At 35.0% G+C, this 19,194-nt stretch overlaps 1 protein-coding gene across 1 annotated transcript in view; it reads right to left on the reverse strand.

Moving 5' to 3' along the window:
- Positions 1 to 19,194, reverse strand: part of LOC113235579 (dual oxidase) — a 75,311-nt gene that overhangs the window by 16,943 nt on the left and 39,174 nt on the right. Inside the window, exon 3 of the mRNA XM_026471323.1 lies at positions 17,391 to 17,462. Within this exon, the coding sequence (XP_026327108.1) occupies positions 17,391 to 17,462 (72 nt within the window). The remainder of the gene's footprint in view (positions 1 to 17,390; positions 17,463 to 19,194) is intronic.

Genomic DNA, 19,194 nt, shown 5'->3' on the forward strand with positions numbered 1-19,194 from the left:
TGAAAATAGGAATAGCCATTTACTTTTTGTACCACCGCTGGTGGTCATTTTGAAGTACTGGCAGAGCTATGTAATTAGTAGCAGTAGAGCTCCTTGTGAAAGAGTTCGTCCAGGTAAGTAGCTTACCTATTTCTGTCGCCAAGAAGTAATGTGATCATTACTGCGTTCCGATTTTGAAGGGTAAGGGTGCTGGCGAAATTACAGGCACATGCTACTTGTCAACTTATATCTCGGAGTGACGAGCGCAGTGGTAGTGCCCCTCAGATCTTTGCAATTTAAAGCTCTGAGCCGCACTGCAACTGTTATGGTGTCGTTTACCATCAGGCGATCACGCGTCTTGCCGTAGGACCATTTAAAAGATGGCTTGCTCGTTCCGTCACTTGGTATTATAAAAAAAAGTGTTGTGGGATGGCAGGAACGTTCAAAATCATTTAAATGGTCCTACGGCTGCTTTAATTGGAAATGCTTGTAATTATTTAAACATTCCGAATTATACTCTTACGACGGAGTTCAAAGCCAAGGAGCAACAATTAGTTCGACGAAGATAAATCTTTCCGACTGAAATTGACTTCTTGACAGTTAACAAGTTAATTGATTGCTTTAAAAAATATCTCAGCACTGTGTAACTTTCAAAACCGCATAGCACAATGACGATATAAAAAATGGAGACCCGTTTCAATTCTCTGTGATTAATAATTCATCAGCAGTTACATTACACAATTTATTGAGTTTATTGTGTGCGTGCATATTTTTGCACCACGCCTTTTTAAGTGGGAATTTATTGTTATTAGGTAGGAGGGATGTGTTGGAGTTGCGTTGCAATATTTGTATGAGTATTTAACTATTTGTGAAGTCAATTATAAAGTGCAAACCAAACACCGTGGTAGCCTAATAGTTTGACCTACCGCCCCTCAAGCAGAAGTCATGGGTTCGAATTCGGGCTCGCACCGTAACTCGTGAGTTTTTTGGAATCTACGTGCGAAATTTAAAGCCTACGAGTTTTTCGATGAAGGAAAAATTCGTGATGAAACCTGCATGTCGAAGAAGGTTCACAACCCTTGGAAAACGTGTGAAATCCCTAACCCGCATTGAGCCAGTGTGGCGGACTATGGTCTAAAACCCTGAGGAGGAGCCCCGTGCCCAGCAGTGGGATGTATAAAAGGGATTGATGATGATGAAATAAATTTAAGCATAATTAACAATGTTCTTGTCGTTTTCGTTATTGACAGTACAGACAATATTTTCCATTTTTATCTATTTATTTATTTATAAATCCTTTACATGTGTTGTTGTTACCAATATTTACTTATACACTAACAAACACATGCACCTTGCAGGCAAAATGGAAGGGATAGGGGCAGACATTAATTATAAGTCATCCTGGAAATACTCGTACACCACATCGTAATAAGTCTTAGACATTAATATTTTTTCACTGTATGAATATATTTATATTTGGTTCTGTTTTTGACATAGAATGAGGTCCGGAAGTATGTATCTTGTTTGCACAAGGCTGTTTTTTTTTTCGAGGAGTGATGTGTCGCGGTGCGTCTCTTACTAATAAATATATTTGCAAATTTCCTGTGTAATATATATCTGGCAATATCAGCATGTTAAGTTTTTTAAAGTGTGGTTTACAGCTTTCTAATAGCTTTATATTTGCAAGAATTTATTGAAAATAGTGGAGTCGTTAATAAAAAACGCTATTGCTTACTCATCTGCCGTAAAAGGCTCGTTCTTCATTGACAATTATGTTTTTTTAAGGAGGCTATCGGGGAGTTAAAAAGGAATTATTTATAATACAAAAAGCCGACGTCAGTACGTTCGCACTGATTGATTTATGAGTAAGACTTAAGTCGCGGGTGACACCGTTTTGACAGCTCGTTGCGATGGAATTGGAATCGATGACGGGAGCAAGGTGACTGACAACATATGAATCAGTTTCGCAGGTGATATTCTTGAGTCGTGGTCAATGTTCACCGACACCATGGCGCCGACTCAACCGGCGAGAAGTAAACCCGTGAGGGTTTCAATGGCGTAGGCCCTCCAGTCTGAGGGAGAGTCCTCACATAATCCCTGGGCTCAAGGGTATCTATAAAGATTTCCCACCGTCAAAAAAGGTGATATTCTTGAACTTTAATGAGCTAAATAACATGCTAACAAATGGACGATGGGTCTAATGCAAACTCCACGAAAATAAGTCGAGTTAACCTATATAAAAGTACTGATACCAACCTAAAAACATTTAATTAAATTGTAACGTCATAGCAGTACCTACTGCTTAATTTTATTTGCAACAGACCCAACAATTCACCATATTCAAACGTCTACAGAAACTACGAAATTCACTGTATTTACCTCCTAGTGAAAACTAATGAACTAGTTAGAGTAGCTTTTACTCTGAATATTAATTTATTTACATTATTATAATGTTATGTAGATTTCTATATAGATACAAATTCACTAAAAGAAATAATAAAAGATTGTGTAGATATATACATATGAATATTATAAATGTGCATATAACTTTGTCTAATACAATTTTCCATAAGAAATGCATCTATGTTGACAATTTTTAAATTTCAATTCAACGTAAACTCAAATTTTCATAATCCCGAAAACCGATTAATTACTAATAATGAAATCGTTATGCTTTCAGGGAATTTCGGAGGATTATCGCAAAGAAAAGATTTAGTTAGAGTAGGTTTGTTTTGTAATATTCCTAAAAATAAAATAAAAAATTGCTTTCGGGATTATGAAAATTTGAGCCAATGTATTTTCGGACTTCTGAGAGGTAACCCCAAGTCCTCAAAGAAGTACAACAATATTTTGTATGTTATTACTAATATTTTTTACAAGTAAGACTAATATCAAAGCAAATTTATAAAATCTTTGTTTTAAATGTTTCAATCGCCTGTGATTCGAACAATTGAAATGGACGTAATTCTCTCTTACTTTTGCGCATGCAATGTGTAGAAAAAGGTATTTACTTTTTGATTATTTTGATTGCATTTGTAATTTGTTACGATTAATTTAAATATGAATTATGGTATACTACATTTACTATTCTACAAAATACCACTTTTAAATGATAACTACAAATGATAATTTTTACACAAAATATGACATACCATCCTGTTTTTTTACTTTAGTCGAGTAAGTTTTACAAGTTTTTATTATTTAATTTTTAGTTCGAGACTTAATTATGTATAAAACATATTTTAATTACCTCGACGTTTCGGACTTTTTTTATAGTACCAAGTGATGGGACCAGCAAGTTGTGTGCCTGGTGGTAAGCGACGCGCCTGTACATAACAGTTGCAGTGCCACTCAGTGCTTTAAATCGCAAAGATCGTACTGCCACTGTGCCCGTCACCCTGAGATATAAGTTGACAAGTCCCATGTGCCTGTAATTTCACCAGCACCCTTACGTTTCTAAACCGAAACGAATTTCTGCCGCCAAGCAGTAATGCTCACATTACAGCTTGGCGGCAAAAATAGTACTTCCCTGGACGACCTCTTTTACAAGAAGCTCTACTGCTGCTGCAATGTATTGCAATGTCCATTGTCTCGAAGAGTCTAGCTGTGCGAGTTTTTCTAACTACCCACACTTGGTCTTCATTATTTATTTGTGCACTAGAGTTGTCACTAAAGTTTTTATTGTACAGTACGACATGATTGACAAGCGCGCTGTCAGTTAACCAAATAAAGATTGAGGCGCGATTACTGCTCTTTTGCGATTTGCTTCTCTTTTTATTCGGACACTTTTAACGCGAACCTGACTTCCATTTCTTGGTAGGTCAATGACTATACGACATTTACTTTTGAATGTAATCAAAAACAGTTCATGTGTACATGACCAGGATAAAATGACGCTTTTGCTGGAATATGTTCTATAGATAGAGATGTTTTACTATTTGTGAAATGTAATAAACTCCATTTTTCCAATCGGATGAGTGACAAGTTAACATTAAAGATTTAAAATTGTCCATTTTCAAGCTGTTATTGGATTTGTGCAACGTTAAACTGTATATGAGGTTATTAAAATGCTAATTTAAACTGTAAATTGAAATTATTGGACGTAGACTTGCGTAGGTCTCGTACTTATGGTCTTTCAATAAACCGAAGTGTGCTACATAGTCTAATGTTAGGTAATACATAATAAAGTTTACCTACATTTTATGTATTGGTTTCTTAACCCACTTACTTAGGTTTGCTTGATAGTATACTTAATTTTATGTTGTCTCGTATTTCGCGTATAACACAAATTGTGATCGGCAACGTTTAGAAATAATGTAATAAAAATTCAAGCAACTTTTCGATTCAGTTGTTAAAAATTTCCCACTTTATTTTTTTGTGATATATTATAACATATAGATAGATATTCAGACAAACTTTTAACTTATTTATTAAAAATGTGCAAATATGTTTTTATGTTGGCGCCGGATTCTTTTCATATTATCTTTTTTTTAAACAAGTGCGTATTTCACTTTCATCTCACGTGATGGAAAGTGACGATGAGGTCGACCATGGAGCATACAATACAAACCTATATAATGCCTATTCACTGTCGCCTAGAAAGGGTCCAAGTTATAGCGTTCAAGGAATAAGTCTGCAGACAAGGAATTCCATTCCATTGCCGTTATAAATGTGGAAGCGAAACGTCTCGTGCGAAGTTGGAATATCCACTACATAGGGGTGGGATCCCAGCCTATTTTTAGTCCTCAATGATGGAAAAGGGATGGCGGATAAATAGAAAATGACGTAGAGTAACGTGAGAGTCAAAAATAGTTAGTTACCTGTGTAATCGTACAGTATAATCATGTTTGTGCCCACTTATTATTAATCGATCTGTCAAATGTGTATAACGAAGATCCTAAACCGCTTCTTACGCGGACGATGTCGTGATTGATCGGACGTATTATATGCTGCGGCTGCGAATAATTTTGTTGCGCGGAGTCGATGGCGCAAGCTCATCGGCAGATGTTCTATTGAGAGTTTAGAACAGTAAGGTTACTTTGCAAAAATGTTTAAAGATGTATGTGTGTCGCTTGAAAATATGAAGGTACATATCTCTTCTATCTATCTATGTACCTATCTATTCACAGTGACGAAAAACGTTTCGGCAAACATATCACATGTAAGTTACTAACGTATTCCAAAAGGATGCTAACTAAAGGATGAGGACCTCTCAGTTTTTCGAACTTTATGCGCAAAATTTAGTTCGAAAATTACCATGAGCTTCTCAGTAAAATAAAACATCGTGAGGAAACCTAGACACATTTGCAAATTTAGTGATGTGTGTGATGTTCCCAATTCGAATTCGACCCGCGTAAGAACTATAGCCCAAGTCTTTCGATTGTGAGAGGACGCCTGTACCTAGCAGTGAGAGAACTTAGAGTATAAGACAAAACAGCGAAAGGCAGGTTATGTGGAGCGTTGTAAGCGTTATCATTTGCTACCTCTAGATTATAGGCGAAAAGGGAATGACATTTGCTTCCCATATAACATAAAAGTGTTGCAGTAGAGCTCCTTGTGAAAGATCTCATCCAGGGAAGACTGCCACCTTACCTATTTCTACCGCCAAGCAGTAATGGTTACTTTACTGTGTTTCGGTTGTGAAGGGTAAGGGTGCTGGTGAAATTACAGGCACGTAGGACTTGTCAACTTATGTCTTAGGGTGACGGGCGCAGTGGCGGTGCCTCCAGATCTTTATGATTTAAAGCTCTGAGTATACGCTGCAACTGTTATGGGCAGGCGTGTGGCTTCCTACCAGGCGCACGACTTGTTCGTGCCGTCACTTGGTATTACAAAAAAAAAAGAAAAATAATCAGTAAACTTGGTATTACAAAAAAAAAAGAAAAATAATCAGTAAAATTGATTCATCGGAACTCTTGTCTACATTATCCTTTAGGACTAACCAGTACGAAATAAACATCGCTTAATTTACTATGTGCTATTAAATAAAAAAATAAACAAACTATTGAAGAGATATATGTAAATAAATATGTTCAACTTAACTTTAAATCATTACAAATCAATATTAAGACAATAAAACTGAAAATAATATTGTTTCCATTGCATCCGTGTAACTATTTTAAGATTGTTAAATTTGTCATTAGAGCAATATTACTGTAATGTTAAAGTCGCGTTATAGTACGAACTGGGTGAATGAATAGTCACAAAGCTGCCAATAAAACATCATAGTTTTAACATTACAATAAGTTTACTTTAAGCGCGTAATGGTACGATAAGTCAATGTAAGGTTAAAGTAATATTGTTTTAAGAGATTGTGGTAGGCCCCCAGCTGTGTCTAAGGCGTCGACCGCTGTCGTGTGTACCCGGGGCGATGATCAAAATTATAAGCACAATTCATTTTTTATCACAGCAATTAAGGAGTACAATCAATCGTCTATTGACATTTTTTAGATGTTCAGTACCAGTGTAGGCTCAATTCGACGAACGTTTAGTAAGCAATACTTTACTTAATCTCTCATTATTTGTTTCTTGTCTTTAAGATGTGCTGTTGGTTGTGTTGTTGGTTGGGCTATATAAGGTTCAATGTTTTTCATTTTTTCCCTGTATTGGCACGTGTACCTGTTCTCAACGTGTAAAATAATATTACGTTGTTTACATTTCAATAATAATGTTTTAGTTTTTGCTGACTAAAAATTGAATAACTTATTTTTTGTGCTACTTGTGGAGATTTGTAATTAGCAATTTCACCTGTTACTTAACATATGTCTGTTGTTAAAAATTCGGTATAAATATTCCAAAAATAAAAATAAAATGAACAAATAAATATTTATACAATGTTTAGACTGCGATCAGATTGTGTTTCCGTTTAAGTTTTCATTGGGTAGGTACTTTTTAAGACCTCATAGCTAACACAAATTTCATAATTTGATATACTGACTTGCAGTATAGGCTAGAGGTCACAACGATCGGATCCGTACATTGCATGAAAAGCAAATTAGGGACGAGGAGAATTCGGCCACAAATTGTTTATTTGCTCACATATATCGTAATCATTATGGTTATGGACTCTATTTGCTCACGTTGTTTTATAATTGTATTTTAACGCTTTAATAAATCATTACTATTATTAATATTTGTCTTATTATTAATTTAGCTCAATTGCGAGGTTTACAAATGATGCAACTGTCCTTCGATAACAATTCTACTTGAGTAGGTATGTTTTGTGTAAGACCTTCGTACGGCGAGTGTCGTGTCCACGCGGCGATGTTTGTTGATTTGTATTACGAAATATTTTGTTGAAATTAGACTTAAGGCTGCATTCTTGAGGTGAATTACTTAGATGGTTAGTACGGCACGCCTTGTTCGTTTTTAGAGTTATATTATGTTACATGCGGTCGTTAATGACAAAATGTATGATGACCTCCGTGGTCGAGTGGCTTGCACACTGGTTTCATGGTGTCGCCATCTTTGAGGTCCCGGGTTTGATCCCCAGCAGGGTTTATGTAGGAAAACTAGCTTTTCTACGAGTATATTGTCTCGGGTCTGGGTGTGTGTGGTACAGGCGTTGTTTCTGATTTCCATAACACAAGTGCTTTAGCTACTTACTTTTGGGTCAGAAAAACGTATGTGACCTTATATTATAAAATGTTAGTTAAATATTAAATTTCACAATACTAACAATACTTGTACATCTTTTGTTAGAACTTTTCATAACTGTTCATTAAGGCATCGTCGATTCGAAACAGCTTTATAAAAATATCTATAGTTTCCCAATTAGTAATGTGTCAGATAACCATATCGATTACCTGGTCCAACTAGGGAATTACGCAGAACACCCAGACCGGAACCAAATTAGAAAAGTGCACAGATTGGTTTTATCGGGAATAAAAACCCAAAACCTTCTCATCCAGCGTCCACAGTGCATAGTCTTGAGCCACCGAGATCGTTATGTTGTTGTCGTCCTTTACACATGAAAATTGAATTAAAGTTATTAAAATATTTCTACTGACAACTGAATCGCACATAATATTCAATCTCGGTGGTCTCAATACGTCAATATGCAGCCAAAAACACCGAATCTTACATAATTACCAAAGATTTTGCATGCTACAATGCAATTACTCAACCAGCCCATAAATTTTCCTATAACTGGCTACTGAAAGTAAACGGCCCCTTATGTTTATATTACTGAATTAAATTAAGTGATTGCTTGTTTTTAAATTTCGTAATATCTTGTCACTGCAAAATTTTGTAATTGCCGTTGTCGAAACGTGCGAACGAAGTGTTTCTTTTGCAAAAGCCGACATCAAACTGTAAAAAATATTTAAAAACATCGGCTAACACACGGCTAGTACACACCACCTTAGTAGGCAAATGCCTACTAAGGTGGTGTGCATTACTAATATTTTTTAGTGTTAAATATTTATTCCTTTACCTTTTTAAAGAAAAAATAGCCAAATAACATTTTAATAATATAACCTTGGAAGTCTTTTGTACCCTTGGTATAATAAAATCACATGGGACCATATGTGAAACGTGCTTTTATCATATAATAGTCATGAAAATAATATGAACTACATGAAACAATGGTATTCTAACATGATATATTACGGAGACTATGCGATGAAATAGCATGATTTATTTGGGCCTTCCCCTGTCCATCATCGGGGGACTACATGTAAGCTGGGGTTCCACTCATATGTTGTGGATATTCCAAGAATTCTAACGAAGCGTGTTACTTCCACATTCATATGCCGAATGGCTATGCAGTGGAATTCCTTGGCTGCAGACTTATTCCCCGAACGCTATTACTTGGGTGGGCCTTTTTAAGACGAGAGTGAATAGGCATTATTCAGGTGTCCATGTTCCAACGTCGATATCATTAGGTCGCTTTCCATCAGGAGGTCATGGAGGTCATGGAGGTCAAACGTACTTTCTTATTTAGGGTCTAATTTCTAGGGTCGGCGGACAAGTAATTCAAAATCCAATATCATTCATTTAAATTAAAACATCTACCGGCTAAAGTACAAAAGTCAAATTAATTTTTTATTTTATATATTTGTGACTTTATTCTAGAGGCTCTTTTTCAAATTTATCATTCTCTTCACATCTTCCAACACTATAAACAACACAAAAAAAATATACTTATATTTTAACAAATGAAGCATTTTTTTGACATAAGTGCTTTAGTCCCGACCTTTCGTACCTAAAATCTTAAACCTCTAAAGTTCTCATTTTGCAGGACTTTTGTGGCCTTGTTACATTACAGTATGCGAAACTACAATGTCTATTTGCCATGATAATCCATATCGTGAATGGAAGCAATGATTACTTTGTACAGTCTCTCTTTAATCATAAGTCTAAACATTTTATTACTTTATTGTGTCAATGTAGATGCTCACAAGCTGATATGCAAATTCAAATAACCCACTAATACCAAATTAGTTAAACATGTATGTAGGTAGTGTACCCCTGATGATATCAGCAACATTTCACATTGTCAGCGAGTGACAAATCAATAAGGTTTTTATCTGGACATATCATCGAAGTTTTTAGAATATGTGAACATACTTGTAACGACACACGATGGTAGACTGGACGTACTCGTATTTCGCAACCGGTATTCGGTCGCGTGCTATGTACGAGGTTTTATGTCATTCAAAAATGACTCTACAGATAAGGTAACCTACATGAACTATTATTTATCATACTCTTCTGTTTTATTACACTGTTTTGTTTAAAATTTTATTTACAAATGATGGGACGAAGAAATTGTGTGACTGGTGGTAAGCGACACGCCTGTCCACAGCAGTTGCAGTGCCACACAGAGATTTAAAGCGCAAAGATTTGATGACCGCTTCCACTGCGCCCGTCACCCTGAGACATAAGTTGACAAATTCCATGTGCCTATAATTTCACCAGCACCCTTAAATAAATACATAAAATAAAGCAAGTAACAATTTTAGTAGCAGTAGAGCTCCTTGTGAAAGAGTTCGTCCAGGTAACAACTGCCACCATATCTATTTCTGCCACCAAGCAGCAATGTGACTATTACTGCGTTCCGGTTTGGAAGGGTAAGGGTGCTGGTGAAATTGCAGGCACATGAGACTTATCAACTTATGTCTCGGGGTGACGGGTGCGGTCGTAGTGTCCCTCAGATCTTTGTGATTTAAAGCTCTGAGTAGCACTGTAACTGTTATGGACAGGCGTGTCGCTTACCATCAGGCGCATGACTTCTCCGTCACTTGGCATCATAACAAAAAAGCTTTACCGTAATAATATCTCAATTTACATTGCCGCAGAAAGGATTGAAAGCGAGTTTTTGTAACAAAATATAACAAGGCATTATGAACTTCATGTGTCAATTGTGTAACTTACAAAATAAAGACTGTAGGCTAGCTGCGGGTATTCCCGAAAATTCTTCGGAAGACTCGCAACCTGTGTTTTGGTTTGTGTCTATTTTGTATGTTGCTCAATTGCTATAAAGTGCATGATGCTATGGTTATAAGACAGTGTAAATTGAGCCTAAGTAATTTTTCCGCATCTTACTCTGGTTGATTTAAGTTGTTGCATGTTAGAGTCGTAGCGTTATTACGATTTCTAATTTAACAGTTTTGTATAAACAGTCATTAATTAAGTAATAACTTTATCTTTATTTGAGGAACATAAAATTTAAAATGAAATAATTATTTTCTACATAGTCCTTATTTGAACACCATTTTGATCATTAAATATTTGGGTTTAAACTGCCTTATTACTTATTGCTCTGCCTACTTTTGGTACTTTTTTAACCATCATGCATCCTAGGACCACACGTTGTCTCTAACGCACAACTGTGTTTTCATCCTCCACAAAAAATGTATAAAAAATGAAACTATTTTTCCGGATTTAAATCGCGTATATTTGTTTTTTCAAACAAAACACCGTTTCGTTTCTATGTGTAACAATCGCGAAAACCTAAGAACTCGAAATGCATAAAAAAAGTTTTTTTTTATCAAAATCGTTAGGCATTTAAACGCAAATAATCTTTATTTAATTGGTAAGCAAATTACACTTGAAATCGCCATATTGATTAAAGTTTCTAGAGTCCGTTTCTAGAGCTGTGTGGATATCAAACAATCTTATTTCAACAATAGTAATTTCTAACAAATTGAACAATATAACATTAATTTAAGTGTTTGTTAATAACTGGACCACCGACTATTTTATTGTTTGTTTTGTTATGAAATACAACAAACGGCTAATAAATTATCTCGTTTGTTAATCAGCCATGGTCGCGTGGAGCCGTACATAACTTGTTAATTACAAACTCACAGGCAAGGCGTTTTATAAGGTGTCAACATTGTAAAGTGTTTTTAATTAGAATGCTTGAAATAAATTTGAAGCAAATTGAAATAAAATTCCTGACTATTCCCAACGCTTGCCTAAAAAATTTATTCCTCGAACCGAGTAGAAGGCGGTGAAAAAGGTTGCGTTGTTACATTTGCTCCGTACTTTTTACGTTAGTTTATCTTCTTCAATTATCCACCTTTCGGCACTGCTGATGAAATTATAGGCACTTGGGACTTGTCAACTTATGTCTCAGGGTGTCGGACGCAGTGGCAGTGCCCTACAGGTCTCTGTGATTTAAAGTTATGAGTGGCATTGCAACTGTTAGGGACAGGACACGATTGCAAAAAGAAAACTGCTACCTATACATATAAGTATCATAATTTTTCTGAACATAAATTTATAAGAAACGTAAATTTTATTCTTAATTGTATGTACAACAATCAGCAAATATCTATAATATATTTTTTATTATAAAACGAACTATAAATTTAGTAATATCGTATGATTATTGAAATATTATTTCTCCCAATACCTATTGTTAATACAAAATCCGATTTTTATTTAATGTCACATATAAAAAAATAAAAAATGTTCACAGTAACTTATTGTTTACGTCTATGCCACTTCTGAAAGGAGTGGTTCAAAATCAAAACTGTAAAACTAGTGTATTTCATTAATTTATATCATTATTATAGGTAATTCAGCAGTTTGAAATATAATTAAACGCTAGGGAAACAAACAGTAAATTATATAAATGTTTATTAGTAACTAAAGTGCCATTGAGGAACGAATTATAATTAATCATTAATTTATTAATTTTAACATTCGTCAACAGTAAAGTAAAATTCTTAGGCTCAATTTACATTGCTGCGGAAGGGAATGGAAGCAATTTTATGTAACCACAGCATAATGAACTTTATGTTCATCAACGTACGTTACACAGTTATCATAGCATAAGAACGGAAGGAATGGCGTGCATAGGATACCTATAAGCGGAATTGGGTCAGAAGTCGAAGACGAAGAAGAAAGTAAGCCCATATTGATGAATACAGAAATAAATTTTCTCTAAGGAGAAGGTTTAGGCATAGTCATAATCCGCTACGTTGTTATGATGCAAGTAATATTAATAATAGCAGGCAACACCTGTACTCTATAGTCATAGATTTACGTAGAAATGTAATTAAATTTTATAGGAAAATAAGAATATTCGTTTTAAAAGATAAGAATTTATCTTTTAAAAATTTCTCAGCACTAACTATGTTTTTATCAAGTCCAATGTTACGTGAATATTATGTTTTTAAAAGATTTCATGACCTAGAGGCGGATAAATTACACGTCTTACGTGTCCTACAAGTTTCCATCTGCGGCTCTGCTCCAGTTATTGACACACATTAAAGAAACCTGTCTTTCGTACTTTTAAATTCCTCTATATATGGTATTGATATTCATCAATATTTTTGACTTGGGGAAGACAGTTTTTCTGAGGTGTAAGGTCACCTCTATCAATAAACTCAGAGTGTTTAACTCAGATTTTTGTTGGTACATATAATTTTTATTATTATGCAGTTCTTGTCAGGCGTTTCGTGAATACGTAATTGTCAAAAAAAAAATTAAAATAAGTGAAATAATTTTGAAAAAAGAAGCTACAAAAGGACAAACATTGGAAAGTGGAAGTTTGAATTCCAGCTGATCACAGAAATTGAAGCAACAAGTCATGGAATTGAAATTTTTTTCACCCTTTAGCCAAGACCATGGGACCTGTGAAACGATGGTTTCTTTTAAAAGAAAACCGGTATACGCGATTTAGTTCCGAAAAAAAAGTTTCATTTCCAATGCGTAGCAATCGCGAAAGTCTTGATTGGAAATATACTAATTTTTTTTCTGAAATTATATAATTGTAAATTATATGGGTATTTTTTTAGTTAGTACTAGTTTCGTGTATTACAAAATTAAAGTAAACAGATTTACAATATGGATGCTGTTTTCGGTCATGCGATGTTTCTTTTTCTGACAAACTATGCTCTAAAATTTTAAATCCCTTCTTTTATGTCCATGATATCTTTTTGAAATACAGTGATACTTTAACGGAGCTTATTTTTGTGAGTTCTTTGATTTTTCTTATAAAATGCTACGTGCATTTTAGGATATAGCGATGTGAACTATTTGTCAAGAAAAATTGCAGCCCATATTTTTATTATAACGTGGAAAGTCTTTTAATTCGATGGAGTTGTAGACTACAATTTACGCCTGTTACAAAATAGTGTTTTAATACCTCATGTTAACATTTTATTAAAAACGCGAAGAACTAACTAAAAGTCTACGATTTACACTAGAATTACAATTTAACTGTACTATAATGGATAAACTAATAGCAGTAAACAATACTAAAAAGTTCAAGGTTGAAAACAATACATTTAACACGTTTGGTTAAACAGTAGTTTGTTCAGAGGCTAATTTTTCTTCGAAAAAGATTAAAACAAGGTCGATAGATAAATCAACTAGCAAACCTAAGTGGCTGATTAACGTCTCAAACAATATACAGCTGACAATGAACGTAACGGTGGCATAGTAACTTGATACCTTATATAGTTTATGATAGTCATTGATTCAAACATTGTTTTCGGTTTCTCGTGTCAATTGTGACATTGATATCGTTGATTGACTCAATGGCAAATGTGGTTTGTGGATTAGGCGTAACAAATTTGGCTTTTATTTTATGATTTGTTTAAATACATTTAATTTAGAGTTGCATTTAATTAGTGCCGGCTTTACCTACGATGCAGTGGAGCTCCTTGTGAAAGAGTTCGTCCACGGAAATACTACCACCTTACCTATTTCTTCCGCTACGCAGTAAAGTGACTATTACTGCGTTCCGGTTTTGAAGGGTACGGTTACTGGTGAAATTACAGGCACATGGAACTTGTTATGTTTCAGGGTGACAGGCGCAGTGGCAGTGCCCCTAAGATCTTTGCGATTTGAAGCCCTGAGTAGCATTGCAACTATTATGGACAGGCATGTAGCTTACCACCAGGAACACGACTTGCTCGTCCTGTCACTTAGTATTATTTTAAAAATGCCTCAAAAATGCCCCTTAAAGGATCTTAATGGGCGCCTCTCGCGCCTCTCGCGACGCCACTGAAAAGGCAGCGTCACTCGCGGCGCAAGCGAAGAAAACGGACTATGGCTTTCCAACATCATTTTATAATTGCACCATTGGCACTCGAATTTTCGGGTATTGATTAAACCCGGGCGCTACATGGGCTAGCGCCGGTGCTGCATTTCAAATTGCAATTATCGTTAAAAAGGAATCATATTGTGGATTCCCGTGGACACCGAAAGCTACTAAATAATGTTCAATTTAATTTTTTATTGAATTGATATTCAATTACTTTTCATGTCAAATTACTCCACTTTTTGTTTTAATTTTAATACAAAGATCGAACACTCAGAAAAAATTCCTTGGATCCGGTCTTATTCGTACCGACGCCCTCTAGCTTGCCGTGCCAGACGCTATGCCAACTAAGCCACGGAACGAACCAGCGGACCTCACGAATTGTTCTATGTGCTTGTTGTCGTGTCTTCTTTGTATTTGGTTTTTCAACGTGAATGTTGAATTTTATAGCTGAATTGGTACTAAACACGTTTCAGTCCAAGCCAGTGTCCATATGTCGCGTTGGAATTGGATAGAGTGGCTGTCGCGATAGGATAGGAGTTCATAGCGAATTCAGCATTTGTTTTCAGTGACGCTGAAGTCAGCTTCTAGGTGAATGTACATCAGTCTTAATGGATGATTTTTTATGATTCCAAGTTACAGCATGAACAAGTCGTGCGCCTGGTGGTAAGGGACACGCCTGCCCATAGCAGTTGCAGTGTCGCTCAGAGCTTTAAATCGCAAAGGTCTGAGGGGCACTGTCATTGCACCCGTCACCCTGAGACATAAGTTGTCAAGCCCTGTGTTCCTGTAATTTCGCCAGGACCCTTGCTTTTCAAAACCGGAACGTTGTAATGTAAGCGTTGCCGCTTGGCGGCAGAAATAAGTAAAGAAATAACTAAGCTCCTTGTTTAACTAAGTTCGTCCAGTACTTCCCTGGACGAACTCTTTCACAAGGAGCTCTACTGCTACTAAAATTTCATTCACGAGGGTAGCTCTTTTCCGTTTATATCGTAGAGTTACTAAGGATTGTTAACTCGCCTGTCACGTGTGGCTACTGACCTTTACAATGCATACTTTTTTAAAGAACAAGTGGTTCTATGTTACGACTTCGGGTTGATAATTACAACTTTCGACTTTCATATATTGTAAATAACTTTTAGATTGCATCTTACCACAAAACACACTACTGAGAACAAATTTTCTTTCTCAGAACAATAATCACGTAACAGCTACAAGAAATATGGACGCATTTAAATAAATCGACAAGGTTTTAACTCCTTACATCATTGACTATGGCTCCGAAGACGGTCATAAGTCCAAAATGTAAATAGCAACGTGCTATTAAAATCACATTTAAGCTTCTTAAAGCTACAGTGTGTAATTAAATTTTCACCCGAGAATTATACCAATATGAAAATTATAGTGATCATTCGCAGTATGATACCGAGAAAGCTATCATCAATTTTAGAGTTAAATACAAGATGTGTGTTTTATAAACTTAAATAGGTAATTAATTATACTTAAGTATTATATTAGTATTGTTAGTGTGCGGAGAAAGTTACACAGATATGTTGCAATATGGAAGTAATAGAAAACAGGCTGTAATATACAGGGTTATTTGTAAAATACTAAGAACCTCGTAGAACTGTATTACTAACATAAAAAAAAAAACAATTTTCGTTCCATGACTTTTTACAAAATATAACAATTTTACCAAAACAAACTTTTAAATCTCTATATGGCATATTTTAGATCTGTATTTGGTAGTAAAGTAGTAAGTTCAAACGTGCAAGCATACTCCCCGTTTGTATCGGATTTGTATTGTAGGGCTTTCTTTTGTTACCGTAGAGTTCTCACCGTTTAGAGTGATTTTTACTTTTGTACGAAAGTAAAATCGGATGAAAGTAGTTGTTAGTAATATAGTCCTGTGAGGTTGTTAGCATTTTACATATAACCCTGTATATATTTGTATCCCAATTAATTTAATGGAAAGGGTTATGTTATATATATAAATGTGCAAAATATTTTTTTATCACGCATTGTTTTCGATTACTATAGCCAATAATCGTATGGCTGTTAAGTATTTTCATTTAAAGTGCTATGCAGCGTTTTCGGCTAGTGTCATCTGGGATTGGAATGGACCATTTATCGAAACTGAGGCGAGGTCGTGCAGTTTAAAATTTTTAATGATGTATTTTTTTCGTATACGTTGCGTTAGGTTTGGTTCGACTTAAATCCTAAAAATAAAAAGTAAATACGCCCAAGGAAAACCAAGCTATAACCAGTAAGATTGATTGCATTTTGTTTGTGCCATCTTTGCGTTACTTTTTTGACTAATTTGGATGCGTTCGTAAACTATTTATGATTTACAAATAACAAATATACTTATTCAGTTGAATTACAAAATTCTCAGCGTTCTCAAAAGTTACGAAAATTGTCTTAAAACCAAAGTTAAATGAGAGGCTCCAAAGTTACGAAAAATGTAACATGTTAATCATCTGGTAACACCGGTGATAAATCGATAATTCACGGACTAGTGTTCACTAGCTTATTTTCGTGGCAATTTTTATTATTTAAACATTATCATGTAATTATGAAATCATATTGCACGATAAACAATAAAAATTGCCACGGAAATTAGGTATCAAATACCAAATGTTACTTCTGTCGATCGCAGCATTGACATGTTGGCGTTTGTCTAGTTAAATTGGCATTAATTAAATGAGACTTATGTATCTTTACTCCGCTTGACGTGCATACAATCAATAAAAATTGCCACGGAAATTAGGTTGTGAACAGTCTCTTTTTATAAAGGGTTAAAGAGTTTGTAGATTAAATTGATATATGAAAAGTAAAGGGGTAATTTATTCCTAATCGAAAATATAACTAAGTTAAAACTAAGTTAATGTGTTAAGTTAGAACTCACCCACTGATCCCCAATCAGGGTATGCTCTGTTGTTGAACCAGCCATCATAACGTTGTTTTTCGTAGTACACATCTGAAACCAACAAAAGATAATCAAAAAAGTTGATAATTACTTCGAGCCTAAGCGATATAATCTGTTTTTATGACATTTTTTGAATACCAGCACGTTGAATATACGATTTCATTATGCGATATTATACAACATTTTTCTTGTTTACTGTACTCTATATATAGTTAACATATACACTAATCTACTGTAATACTCATGTTATAATTATTAATACAAACATCGAACACTAAGAAAAAATCCTTCGAGCAGGCTGGTTTTGACCCAACGTTTCCCGTCGTGCCAGACGCTATGCTAACTAAGCCACGGACCGAACTAGCGGAACGAATTTTTTTATGTACTTGTTGCAGATCTTTGTTTATGGTTTTTAACGATTTCTTTCCCCTAGCGCCATCTGTGAGAAATCTATTACATCACTCAGCCAGGTAACTTTGTGGCTACCAGCAGCTGACTAGAGATGTCGGTTTTATAATTGTAATTTTTAAGTTTATTGTTAAGTTGATCCGGCTGGATTCAAACTAAGGTCTTCCAGCAAACCGTATCAGACTCTATGCCAACTAAGCCACGATAATTAAGTCACAGTCATGATTATTTTTGTTTTTGTATTTATGTATCCAGCAGCTATCGTACAGGGTCAAGAGCATGTCAAGTTTCATAATATCCAGCAGTATAAGGTCATAAAAAACAACTATACTGAACACAATATCAAATACCAAATGTTACTTATGTCAATCGCAGCATTGACATGTTGGCGTTTGCCTAGTTAAATTGGCATTAATTAAATGAGACTTATGTATCTTTACTTCGCTTGACGTGCATACAAAGTCATCGTGTTTTTGCGGATCGCGTTCCAGATACGTGCATACACTATTACAAAGTTTATTATGCGAATGAAAAATCTTAAAATATCCTAGCAATATTTTTTTGGATACTCGAGTAATAAACACAGACTTTCTTTAGCATCAATTATCTTTCTATAATAATATAATCTTTCTAATATTATCTTTCTATAATATATAATAAATAAGGGTGGGGAATATACTCAGGAGGAGGACGGTAAAGGCTAGTCTTAATTATAATAAGACAGAGCTCATACAGTGGTAAAATATCTCGATACCTCTCACGTAAGTTGTTGTTAGTTAAAATATGTTTCTTTTTTGTTTTATGACTTTAATATATTCTTTTGTGTATATTAGGTTCAATGTTTGTAAGTAAAAATAACATTAAGTGATTTCTTTACGTTTAATTAAGGAACGTATAATATACATTAAAAAAAAAAGGATATATTTAAGTTAAAATGGTATTTTGACTAACAACGACTTACGTGAGAGGTATCGATCTATATTCGATTAAATGCTGATAACGCATGTTTTCTTTTCATGATATAAGCTCTAGATCTAGCTAAGATCTGAGGGACTCTGCCACTCGATCGTGACCCTGAGACATCAGTTGACAAGTCCCAAAGTCCCAAAAAGAACATAAACCAACAGTCAGTGTTTTTTTTGTTTTTTATAACATCAAGTGACGAGACGAACAAGTCGTGCTGATGGTAAGTTACACGCCTGTCCATAACAGTTACAGTGCCAGATCTTTAGATTGCAAAGATCCGAGTACTACCACTTTGCCCGTCACTCTGAGACATAGGTAAGGTGACAAGTCCCATGTGCCTTTAATTTCACCAGCACCTTTACCCTTCAAAACCGGAACACAGTAATGCTGATATTACTGCTTAGCGATA

This window comes from Hyposmocoma kahamanoa, unplaced genomic scaffold (assembly GCF_003589595.1).
Source record: "Hyposmocoma kahamanoa isolate Upper Pololo Valley unplaced genomic scaffold, ASM358959v1 88, whole genome shotgun sequence".
Taxonomy (NCBI): domain Eukaryota; kingdom Metazoa; phylum Arthropoda; class Insecta; order Lepidoptera; family Cosmopterigidae; genus Hyposmocoma; species Hyposmocoma kahamanoa.